Below are 12809 nucleotides of genomic sequence, written 5' to 3' on the forward strand. Positions count from 1 at the left end.
TCTTTTGGTGAAAATGATGCAGTTATGCCACACTGGCGTTTCCAATGACACAAGGTGATTTTAGGTGGTTTACTGACTTGGCATTAAACAACAGTGAGTCACAGAGTGAGCAAGTCATTTCTTTCTCTTGCAAGCCTTCTAATTACGTCAAAAGAAAGATTTTCTCTGATTCTTGCTAATCTCCCTCTTTAATAACGAGGGCAAGTCTCAAGTTGACAGCATTCTGTGACCATCAGTATCTTCCTAGGTTTCAATAAAAGTAATTTGCTTTCATTATCTTCATTTTTTATAATCATCCTCTACTTATGAAAAATGATACTGATTTTCCATTTAGGATGGTGATATAAGTTAAGCCAAAAAAATTTTTCAGTGAAAAGAAAAACAGACAGATAATGTTATGTAGATGTCACACAAATAAATTGTAATATTGCTATACAAATAATGACACCATTCCAGAATTTCTGGTCCCTCATGATTTCTTCTGTATGTGCTTTTGAGAGGGATTTGGGAGCTCAAAGGAGCTAAATTGCCTTTGGAATATTTAAGACAAGACATCAGCCAAACTACAGTAGCTTTTACTTGTTTACAAGTCCTTACACCACCTTCTGGTTTAAAAGAAAGTTCTTGTCATTAATTATCATAGCATTGATCCTTGAAGTGAAATGTGATTAGAACTGCATGATATGTATTGCTGAAGATACAGGATATCTGCAGTATATTATTGTAGCATCATGGAATTTTAGAAAACAAAGACATTACTGACACTTTCCTGATCAGATGAATCTGACTATAATTTGGTAGGTCATTTAGCTCTTGGTCTTAAACCTGTAAAGGTATCCTTTGTGAGTGCTCTGTAGCACAGACTCACCTGCAACAGTCCTGTTAGAGTTCGTGTAGGTCAAGAGGCTGCGTCTTCAAAAATCAGAATAGCAGTTTGTTAGTTATTAGCCATATTTCAACTTAAAAAGAAATCAAATGATCCCAGAACACACACTTGAAAGATCTCCCTCAGAAAATAATACTGTAGATTTATTATTACTGGCACAGATAGTATCATCCATTACAATGTTTATTGACAAAGCTTTTCCCATTTTAATATTTCTCATCATTTCCTCAATCAGTATTGCTAGTTGCCCTATAAAGAATTTAACACTCAGCTTAATAGTAGAGATGATGTACACTGTTTCTATAGCATTCTGAAGCAGAACATTACATGTGCACATCAAATTCAACAAAAAGTGTGAGGGAAATCATTTCAGCATCTCTCAGGGGCCTTGCTAGCTCTCACGGAGAGTAAGGTGGTGGTGACTGTTCCGTGGAGAGTTTCTCATAGGCAGGTGGAGCGTTGGGAACCTGTGAGGGTGAGAAAGGAGAGCATGGGCTTGGCAGCAGTGCATGTGGTTCTGGAAGAGGGATTAAGTCAAAATAGTTAGCGTGATGTTTATACTTTTGCTCTGGATTGAAACTTGTTTAACTGTCCACAGCTAATTTCCACCCAATGAGGTAATCGTTATTAGGTTACACAAGTATATATGTTGAAACATTGCTGGGGGAAACAACGGCAGAGAAAAAAGGGCTAAGTGGCTTCCCAAAAATTTCAGAAACTTATTTATACCTGGATTATCCTTGTCAGTAGATGCCCCAAACCCTAACTAATGAATTCTTGAATCCTGTTAAACAGACACCGATCACACTTCATCTTTACCACAAGCATAAATCCCTATAGTCGTGTCTAAAGTCCATTGCTACTATCAACAGAGCACAAGTGTGTCAGGCCTTCATTTAATGCTCACAACAGCCCTGGGAGTATTTTCAAGGTTTTCATGTTACAGGTCGGGAAACTGAGGCACGAGGAGGTTAAGTCACTTGCCAAAGATCACACAACTGGTAAGTCATGGAGTAACTTGGCTCTGGAGTCAGTGCTCTCAAAAACTATGATGTACTACATCTATACCAGCACTGTCCAATAGAAATAGAGTGCACCACATATGTGACTTTAAAATTTCTAGTAGCTACAGTTTAAAAAATTAAGAGAAACAGGTAAAATTGATCTCACTAATATATTTTATTTAACCCCACCTACCAAAATATTATCACTTCGACATGTAGTCAATATAAAAATCATTAATGAATTATACTCTTTTCCTCATACTATGTTTTTGAAATCTGGTATGTATTCCAGCACATCTTAATTCAAACAACTCTGTTTCAAGTGTTCAATAGCCACATGTGACTAGTGGCTACCCTATTGGACAGTGCAACTCTATACAATTAATAGTAGGTACTTTTTTTTTCTCCGTTAGATAATATCTATGTTCAGGACAAAGGCAATTATACTAAAAACATAAGACAAAAGAATATTGTATCCAGAACCAAATTCTTCCTTCAGATCTTACATGTAGGGGTCTCATTATTGACCCTGGAAAATCTGGGTATGAGAGGACACAATTTAAGAAAATCTCTATGATTCCCTTGTTTTTAATCTTACTATTTATTTTTTATTATGGTAAAATATACATAACAAAAATTTACCATTTTAACCACTTTTTAAAGTCAGTAGCATTAAGCACATTCACATTGCCCTTGCTTTCTAAATGGGAATAATTTTATTCATTTAAGTTAAAAGCAGCCATACACAAAAACACCAAGATGCAGGATCTCAACCTACCACAGGTTCACAATTGTTCTCTTGAAAAGGCAGTTTGGTGTCCTGGTGACCAAGCCCCTCACGTGAACATCTTCCTGTTAAGGTACTTTGAGTACCAGCATGAATGCTTTTGTCCTGAAATGTGAATTCATGAAGGTAAGTGGGTGAGGAAAAAATAATTGAGTCCATTAAAGAAAAGAGGAAGAAGCCAAAGTTTTAAGAATGGGTCTTAATCTTGGTTCTGCCACTTGTTCGCTGTGTATCCTCGGGCTAGTCACCTTATCTCTCTGAATTCCAGTGTCTTCATCTGTAATATGAAGATAATACCGCCTACATCTCAGAATTGTTGTGGGAATTAACTAAAGGTGAAGCACCTAGTACAGTGCCTGACACCCACTAGTTAGTCAACGAATATTTTTGAAGGGAAGGAAAAAAAGAGTGAATCTAAAAAATGGCTCTCAGAGAATGGTTACAAGTGGAATAGATCAGAGCTAGTGAAGCAGGAGCTGGTATCACAGTAAGGACAAGCATATAAGCAACTCGATAGCAGGGACACTGTCTATTTCTGCCTTCCCCATAATGACAGCAAAATATCTGAAACAGTACGAATGCCTGTGTTGTGATAGAAATGCTGTGGCTGTAGCACTGAGCTTCCAAGTCACATCACAACAATGATGGCAAGTCAGTCAAAGGCTGTCCTGCACCTTGAGTTATTGGGGGAGGGGTGGGTAAAACTGAGTTCAGTGGTTTGCATAGGTTTAGGGGGTAATGCTCTCCATCCCTAGAATAGAATGTCAACCGTTTATGCAAGGCAGAGACACATACCAAAATGGGGACTGCAGGAGCGGTCCACCCTAGTGAGGGGGAGTATTTCATTACTGACATTGTTTAAAATTGCTGGCACATTGTGATTATTAAAAAGCAGACTAACTTTTGATTGCTTTTACTGTTAAATTCTCCACAGCAGTGGTTCTCAAACTTTAGAATGCATCAGTGTCACCTGGAGGGTTTGTTAAACACAGATTGCTGGGCTCACACCCAGAATTTCTTACATGGTATGTCTAGGGTGAAGGCCCACGAATTTGTGTTTCTAGCAAGTTCCCTGGGTGATGCTGACCCTGCTGGTCCAGGGCCACACAGAGAACCGCTGCTCTCCAGACGATGCAATTTCTTATCGCCTGTGCCTGGGGTGACTCAGCTACGCTCAGACACTTAGAGGGAGGAGGAGGTCAAGTGGGGACCATAGGAAAGGAGGGAGTGTATATCCCATCTAAAGGGACAAACCACTGCATAGCTGCCAGTTTCTGCCAGATCTTTTGATTTTTTAAAAACAAGAAACTAGAAATTAAGATTTTTATGTAAACTGTTACTTTTAAATGCTCACACCTAATTCATTTTTTTAAGATACAGACCCGAACATATCTGAACCCAATCCACCAGTAGGGCATGAGCAGCTCTCTGTGGTCCTGGCTGAGGGCGGCTGGAAGAGGGAGGCTGTGCAGGTGTTCAGTGCCTCTGCAGGCTTGTCTGCAGACCATGGCTGATTATTGGGGTTACTGGGTTGGAAGAGAAGGGCATCAAGGCAGGTCTCCCAGGGAGGAGAAGTGTTTGAAACATCAACTGGATGAGGCCACACATGGTTGGAGGTGATACCTACACAGTGTGCAGACTGTAAAGAAGTAATTTTCCTAAACTCTAGTCTGAAATCATTATTGACACTACCCCCTGGAAGGATATAAGCACAAGAACCCCAATTTTGACATGAGGGCCCAGGGAGGTTCTGCTCCCCTCCACCATTCCCAGCAATATATCTCAGGTAAGGTGTTTAATGCATTCTCTCCCTTTACCTCAATTATTGCTTTTATTCTTTTTTTTTTTTTTTTTTTTTTAATCCTCACCTGCCATAGGAGAGGAGCGTGGGCCACTTCCCCAGTTCACTGCCAATTCTCTGTATTTGCATCAAACTTCAGTGTGTGTGTTAAAACATAGGTTCCCGGGTCCCACCACCAGAGATGGTCCCAGAATCTGCATTTTAGCAAGAACCCTAGGTGATTCAAGTGCAAAGGCCCCTGACCATACATTGAGAGACATGACACCTCAAGACATGAGTGTAAACTGAGCTATCAGCAGAGCCTTTAAATTCTTCCCCAAGAATCAAAAGTATTGTCCTAAACTTCCCAAGTGAAAGAGTAAAACTGATAAATATGAAAGCCAAATTCCACTCCCTTACAAATCATTTTCCTCTGAGACACATTGCTGCAAAAAGCAGTCTTTCCTTTCAGAAGATGTTTTTCAGATCTAAGGGGAATTGTTAGCCAAAGGGGAAATTTTAGGAGACCTTAATTCCAACCAACATTTCTACCATTCTGTGGTCAGTGTAAGTGGGAGAATAAACATATTTCAAAGCCTAATGAAGGTTGCTACAGGTGGAGTGATTCAGGTACCCAAAACTTGCGTTTATCATCACTTATGTTCTTCTGCTTTATAATGAAAATAGAATCACCGAAGAGAGACAGGGAGATTATTATGTAATTAAATGCAGTACTTAATGCACTATTTTACATAATTTTGCCTAAACTTCTTAGACTGTTGGTCCCCAACCTGGCTTTTCAGGAGATATGAAAGTCTCAAAACAAGATTTTAATATTAATTTAAAAAATAAATGACAGCATTTTTAAACATTAGGGAACAAGGGAATTTAAACACAGTTCTATCTCATAAAAATTCCAAAAACTCTGCAAATCACTGGTCTAGACCTGGAGGAATGGAGGGTGGCAGGTTGAACTTGAACTACACCAGGCAAAATGCTCAGTGTCTGAGCCCACAACACTAAGACTGTTACTCTTCAACTGAACACATTTAAGATGAGAGTGTTGAAGCAGAAAGGAAAAAAAAACAAAACAAAACACATTGCCTTTTTGTCCGGGTAGCATCAAGCTAGCAATCGTGGACAGTTAGGAAATGGGTACCAACATACTGAGTTTGTAGAGTTTTTACTCCTTGAAAGACTAAATCATTTTTCTTTTACTATGCAGACATAGGGCTTCCCTGGTGGCACAGTGGTTAAGAGTCCACCTGCCAATGCAGGGGACACAGGTTCGAGCCCTGGTCCGGGAAGATCCCACATGCCACGGAGCAACTAAGCCTGTGCACCACAACTACTGAGCCTGCGCTCTAGAGCCCGCGAGCCACAACTACTGAGCCCACAAGCCACAACTACTGAAGCCCGCACTCCTAGAGCCTGTGCTCGGCAACAAGAGAGGCCACCGCAATGAGAAGCCCGCGCACCGCAACGAAGAGTAGCCCCCGCTCGCCGTAACTAGAGAAAGCCCACGTGCAGCAACGAAGCCCCAACGCAGCCAAGAGTAAATAAAGAAAATAAGTAAATTTATTTATTTAAAAAAACTTTTTAATATGCAAACATAGAATGAAATTTTTTAAATTATAGAAGAAAACATATTAAATAAAAACTGATACACATCATGTTATATCATCTGTGTCTAGGTGTATAATAGAGTAAATGAGGCTCAGAGAACTGAAAATCTAAGACCACCAAGCAAGTCAATGGCAGACAATGAGACCAACTCCTTATGCCGTACGATTGGGTGACTGCTGTGTGCCAGGCACCGTGCTAGGCACTGGAGGTACAAAGATGAATAAGAAATATTCTCTGTCCCAGCTCATAAATGGGAGGAAAAGAAGGGGTGAAGAAGCAAAAAGTAAATAACAAATTACAAGGCAATGTCATAACCCAGTGCTAGAGGTACACATAGAGTGTGTGGCAGAGAGCAAAGAGTTTTATCCCTAACCTCCTAACCCAAGGCTTTGCTACAGAACTTGGTCTGGAGTCTTATTCAGGCTCAGAAACTTCTCCTTCCCATAAATGTCACCACACTGGAGGGCTGCTGCTTGGTGGCTGTATCCCCCCAAGCTCACCCTGTCTTTCATGGTTGGTATCTGGGACACTATGGCAAGATGGGCATTAGGGAAAGGGACACATGGGACTGCCCAGGCTTCCCGGCAACGAGAAGAATTTGAAGCTACAGCTCTCACCTTTCCTTTCTCCTCCTCAGACTGCCGCAGGCTCCAACCCTCCACCCAGGCCAGTCCTCCCCTCCATCACAGAACCTCTTTCTCTGCATGAAGTGCTTGCTGAATGAGGACTGGAACTTTCCAACATCTTTTGTAAATATCATTTTTTTTCCATTACTTATCAACCTCAGAAGCTTTCAGATCTGCAATAACAAGGCAGAGAGGGAGAGAGAGAAAAAGAAAGAGAGAGAGCAAGTTGCAGCTCTCCTTCCATCCCATTTCTCACTGTGGAGAATGCTTAAGCTCCAAAGTGCTACCTGGCTTTGAAGCAAGGTTTCTGAAACCTGTCGTCTTTATAGTTTAGAGACTCTGTTGATGTTTCTCATACGTGGAAGATCCTGCTACCCCAAGGCTGGACTGTGTCGTTTGTTAACTTCCTGCTCGTATGGGTAAAGGAGCAAAAATCCTATTAAAACCACATTGGCCATCAGTGGAGGAAGGAATCTGTTAAAAACCTGGTGGTCTTTTGTGCTGCTGAGGGGTGGATGGTTTCTTCACTGCACTGATGGCTGGATGGGTCCTGGGTATGATGGGTTGCTTGCTAACAGAGTTAGAAGAACTTGGAATTCCCAGGCAACCTGGGAGGAAAGGGGTGAAGAGGCAAGGTGAGAGGAGAGGGCCTCTAAGTGGAGTAACAGAGCCAGTGGGAATCCCCAGAAGGATTGGTAAGATCTGGAGTGTCTCAAATGCTGCTGTTCACTGTGCAAGAGAACCATGAACCCTTCCCCTGTGCCCCACAAACCATTAGTGCTCAGCTACACGCACAGATAGGCACTCGAGTTTCCTGTGAGTGGAACCAAAAAGAGGGGCCAAGTTCCTGACTGGTGTTCACACGTGGGCAGAGGCAAAGGAAGAGTTACAAGAAGTACAATGTAGAGAAAGACTCATTGGAACCAGGAATCAGAGATAGAGATGATCATGAGAATGTCACCCCACTCCCCAGAAATTCAGAGAAAGAAGGAGAAAGGAGGTCCTTGATCTGGAGGGACCCAGCAGTGGGAACTTTACCACCTTCAAGCTTCTGTATCCACTTCGTCTTCTACAGTACCAGCAGCTGATGAGCAGTAAAATTCCCAGGATCACTATCAGGATGCCAATCCCTGCAGCCCTGGCCCGAGAGATAGACAAATACATCTTGGTACAGAAACCTTGTTCCAGATTATAATGAAATGTGCATCAATGTGCTCTCTTCACAGGGGCTTTGCAGTCAGAGCAGTCCCCAAGGAGTGTCCCACCCCATGCCACACCAAGCACCCACCAGGCCTCCAGCACTCGTACCCAGGGACGGGACCATCTCTGGAAGCCTCTCAGGTGTGTGCCCACAGCAGCAGTGCTAACTGGCCTGGGCCCCAGCACCAAAGTTCCAGGTGCAACAGGTGCAGTAGTAACTGACCCTTATGTGGACAACATATTTATCGAGACTGAATTATCTTTTCTTTTCATTAGGGCTAGTTTAAAACATTTTCCCCAACTATCAGTCTACAAAAAAGAAGCGGAAAGGAACATTGACTTAATGTCTGCTGTAAGCTGGGCACCATGATAACCATTCTACATGCATTAGATTATTGAATTCTCACAACACCCCTGCCAAGCACTGGGGCAAGCACCCCACTATAGGCCCACAACAATCCACTGGGATAGGTAGGATATTCATTTCACATCTGACATCCTCAAGATTTTAGGCTGGTAAAATGCCCAAGGTTGTACAACCGGAGAGCGGCAGAACCAGCATTCCCAGCGACTGGCCCGAGGTACCCAGCCAGTACCTTTCCTGCTGCATCGCCCTTTCCTGAAATGAAGCTGTCACGGGGACCTTCAGTGGGCTCTCGTGACTGGAGCCAGCTGATTCAACTCCCAGCATGCCTGTGCTCTAATTCCACCCCCCAGGTCTGTGGTCACCCCCTTGGACATCTTGACACACATAGAGCTCTGTTCCAGCTCTTTTATTTTTTTTTCAATTTATTTATTTTTGGCTGCGTCAGGTCTTCATTTTGGTGCGCGGGCTTCTCACTGCAGTGGCTTCTCTTGTTGCGGAGCACGGGCTCTAGGCATGCGGGGCTTCAGTAGTCGTGGCTCGTGGGCTCTAGAGCGCAGGCTCAGTAGTTGTGGCGCATGGGCTTAGTTGCTCCACGGCATGTGGGATCTTCCTGGACCAGGGCTCGAATCCGTGTCCCCTGCACTGGCAGGCGGACTCTTAACCACTGCGCTACCAGGGAAGCCTTCTGTTCCAGCTCTTCAACACACAGTTACATTGCACTCACACACGCCTAGTGAGAGCCGAGAACACTGGGATGTGCCAGACACACCACAAGAACCCACTGCCCAGCCAGGCAGGGCTCCTCAGATGTCACCCAGATACCTTCTGCAGTGGAGTTGCCTGAGATGCATGTTAAAGTGCAGATCCTGGGCCCCCCGCCCCCAGACCTACTGAGACAGCCTCTTGGGTAGCAGTGCCTAGGAAGCTGCATTTTCACAAGCTCTATAGGCGGCTTATGCCCCCTCAACTGAGAACCTCTCTTGACGGTGGTTTCACAGAGTCTGTTGAGTCATCATGCAAGAGCTGAAAGATATCCTACCTAATACCACGTGCAAGAGTATATTTTTGCTCTTGGGACATTTTTTCAGAAGATCTCCCCACCTCCACTCCCAGTTGACCATGCAGGAATGTTAGAGAATCCCACTAGGGTCTTCTGAGGAAATGCTCCAGCCTGAACTCCTCCTCGGTGCCTTTGATGGGTTCTTCATGTCTCTTGCCCCTGCTAGGTCATTCTGGTAAAGCTATTCAACAGTTCTTTCCCGAGAGAGCAGGTTTGCAGGAAGTTCTGAGCAGACCACTTAAGAGATGGTCCACATAAAAACCAGGTTCCTCGTTTGTCCTGTTGGAGTCTCCACTCGGGGTGGGGGGGCCCTCCCACTACCCCCCCACATTGCCCACTCTCATCCATGCAGAGTGTGTCCTACAGCCTGTGTTCCCATCACAGCACATACACTTGCCGAAATTACTCCCATGCCTAACTCTCCCACTAGGCTGTAAGATTTTTTTCAAAGGCAAGAATAGCATCTTGGGCTGGTATACAATGCTTAGCACTTAGAAATGTCTAATCATGTAAATACTTATTTTAAATTAATTCATAATACGAAACACCTTTCTTTAGGATAAAGTATTGATGCAAAGGTTATGACCCTCTTCACCTTGGAGTCAGTCAGCAGGTGGAGTCACACACATCTACCCTTCATCCTCACTTGCCCTTTGGCAACTTGCCTTTGTTCTGTCTGCAAACCACATCCGGGAGCCTGAGTGGAGTAGACAGGCAAGGCTTGAGGAAAGAGGCATCTTGCTCCCAGACAGATGTTTTTCAGCCTGGGAACCTACAATGAATGCCTCATAGCCAAGAATGCAGACAAAAATGGCAAGATCCAGCTTTTTACCTTTCCTACCTCCTTGCCTCTTTGGCCTCAGAGAAGCTTGAGGTCCCTTGTAGGACCACAGGGTCTCCTCACCTCATTGCCAGGGTATTTACTTTCTGGAGAAATAGACACTAGAGAGTTTTACAGACAGGCATGTGCTGGGGGAAGCCAGCAGGCTGTGTCAGCAAAAGGCAAACTGGAAACCCCACTGGGTCTGGTTTTGAACTTACTCTTCAGCTGTGACGTAGGAGTGGCCGTGCCCCTTCTTGCGGGAACCATAGATGTAGTGAGCCTCTTCTCTTGGCATCTTGTGGGGTCAGGCCTCGGGTCACCTAACAGCAGGGGCACACAGGTGTCATTTCACGCATCCAGCATGTTCTTACATCTCATAAACACCCACAAAGACATTCTCACTAGGTGACCAGGAATGACAGCCGAACCCTCTGGTTTCTCCCTGTGAGAGGATTTGCACCTCCTTTCACTAATATCAAGTGGAAATTGCTCAGGTTCAAAGAAGGAACCACAAACAAAAGGAAAAAACTTTCAAACTGAGTTATAATTTGGGGGAAAAAAATGTGACCTTTAATTTGACTCTATACCATAAACTTGTAGAGAAACAAACAAGAAGCATTTTTATTCATTCCTTACTTTCCCTGGCCCAAGACTGTGGTTAATAAGAGGAGTTATTTCTCTCCAAAGGTATTATTTTATATCGCTCATTGGACAAATAGAAGGCTATGATGACATAATGTGTGTGTGGCCTAGCACAGCATCCTCCAAGCCCATTTTCCAACAAAGGAAACTGCCCCAAAATACAAAATTTTAAACTATGATACAAACAAATAGAAAGAAAGCTCATGAACTTCAGTGGTCATGAGTAGAGTGTGCTTGCTAAAAATCAACAATGGTTTCTCTTCTCTCCTTGCTAGTGTGTTTTTTTCTTTCCTCTTATTGTTCTCATGAATCCCAAAGGTCTGGTCCGCATAGAGTTATATTAATGATCCTGTTTAAAACAGCTGAAGAGAAGTGGGAGAGAGGAGCAGAGAGTTTACCCCATGAACCCGTTCCTTGGGGCGTTTCATGTGTAATTTTCCCTTCCCAGTTGTAAAGAAGAAATCACACTTGAACTCACTGATCATCTCAGGTGAATAATGTAGGGGTGAACTCTGTGTTCAAAATGATAGACACAAAACTTAATTAATTTTGCATTAAGCTGTTTTTGTAAATCTATACCTCCAGCTTTGAGCCTTGGCAAGCAGTGTGGGCTCATCAAATGCACCGCATCCCACCTGAGCCAAGAAAAGTGCTCCTTCAAGGGACCAGACACAGCTGCTCACGAGCGAGCTGCAGCCTGAACAACTGCTTCTCCTGCTTCTCTGCTCTGCTTCCTGGCAGCCTAGAGGGAGGACCTAGGAGGAGACTCTGTGAACCTTCAGAAGTCGGAGAATTATAAATGTTGAGGAGGAATTCTGCCGACAGCCAGGAGTCATGGAGCCTGGAGGATCACACCAGAATCTCCCAACCCTGTTCTGTTCTGAAAGAATGGGTGAGATGGCAATGCCCTTACCTGCCAGGATGGGATCCACTCCGTCTGCTGGCTGGCCCTGTGTGTGAAGATTGCTTCTCTGGCTCTTAATCTTTTTAATTTTTTTTTCCTGGTCTTGAGTCCCATGTTAGTCACGAGTTTGGATTTCTGATGGAGTCATTTGTGATTGCTTAATTGGCGTGAAAGAAACCGATTTCATTCCTCTCCTCAAAAAGTCACAGCTCACTATGGCCTCTGTTTTCCCCAATCCCAGGGTTTCATCTTAGGGAAGCCATTAATTTTAAATGCCAATCCCTTCTCTGTAGGGTTGCCAGATAAAATATAAGATTCCTAGTTACATTTGAATTTCAGATAAATAATGAATAATTTTTTAGTATAACTGTGTCCGGGCAATATTTTTTAGTGTAAGTATGTCCCACTTATTGCATGGGATGTATTTTTACTAAAAAAAAATTATTTGTTATTCATCTGAAATTCAAATATAACTGGGCACCCTATACCTTCCCTCATCTCTACCTCAAAGGATTGGTAAGACTCTGGGCTCAGACCTGGAGGTCATCTAGGACCATGACCTCCTGATCAAGAAGAGGAAATAGAGGATCCCTAAATCTTCCTGAGCTGAGCTCCCAGATCTTTTGTGATGCCCTCAGAGATGACTGTGCCCTGGGAAGTGTGGGTTTCTTGCATTTGCAAGGAGCAGACAAAATTTCCTCTTTGAAGGTAGTATATGACCTACCCAGAATTTAATTAAAACCAGGGCTGATTCAACCTGACATCATAGCCTACTCCAAGAGTCAAATGGATACAGCCCAGAAGCATTTCAGTGGGAGAGAATTATCTTTGCTCACCAGCTCTCTGTAACCATTGTGGAAAAGCAAAAACCAAACAAAACACCCACCAGAATAAAGGAATGTGAGCGTTCTCACCAGCTGAGGACTTAGATTAAATGACCACTACAGTCCCCTTCCCCATAACATCCAAGAGCCCCACTCCTTCCTGATCCTCTAGCTTTCCAGTTTCCACTGGACTGCTCTGTGTGAGGGCATTATCAACCTACTGGATAATCATCAGTGGAAATGGCAAGGGAGAAATAAAACAGGGTGGGGGAGGTTGATG

General features: G+C 43.5%; 1 protein-coding gene across 1 annotated transcript; it reads right to left on the reverse strand.

Annotated features, from left to right (window-relative positions):
* Positions 1 to 1284: 1284 nt before the first annotated feature.
* Positions 1285 to 11743, reverse strand: MLANA (melan-A). The gene is made up of 5 exons (XM_059926430.1): positions 11715 to 11743; positions 10378 to 10479; positions 7751 to 7847; positions 2669 to 2782; positions 1285 to 1353 (listed from the first exon to the last, which is right to left on the reverse strand). Exons 2-5 carry the CDS (start codon positions 10452 to 10454, stop codon positions 1285 to 1287), a joined length of 357 nt encoding a protein of 118 aa, XP_059782413.1. The 5' UTR covers positions 10455 to 10479; positions 11715 to 11743.
* Positions 11744 to 12809: the final 1066 nt, after the last annotated feature.

Source organism: Balaenoptera ricei, chromosome 6, assembly GCF_028023285.1.
Source record: "Balaenoptera ricei isolate mBalRic1 chromosome 6, mBalRic1.hap2, whole genome shotgun sequence".
Classification (NCBI taxonomy): domain Eukaryota; kingdom Metazoa; phylum Chordata; class Mammalia; order Artiodactyla; family Balaenopteridae; genus Balaenoptera; species Balaenoptera ricei.

Coding starts and splice junctions, on each gene's coding strand:
- MLANA (XM_059926430.1), bottom strand. CDS start 10,454: ATGCCAAGAGAAGAGGCTCACTACATCTATGGTTCCCGCAAGAAGGGG. Junction 7,848..10,377: donor TCCTACGTCACAGCTGAAGA/GTAAGTTCAAAA, acceptor CTCTCGGGCCAG/GGCTGCAGGGATTGGCATCC. Junction 2,783..7,750: donor GTGGATACAGAAGCTTGAAG/GTGGTAAAGTTC, acceptor TTCACATTTCAG/GACAAAAGCATTCATGCTGG.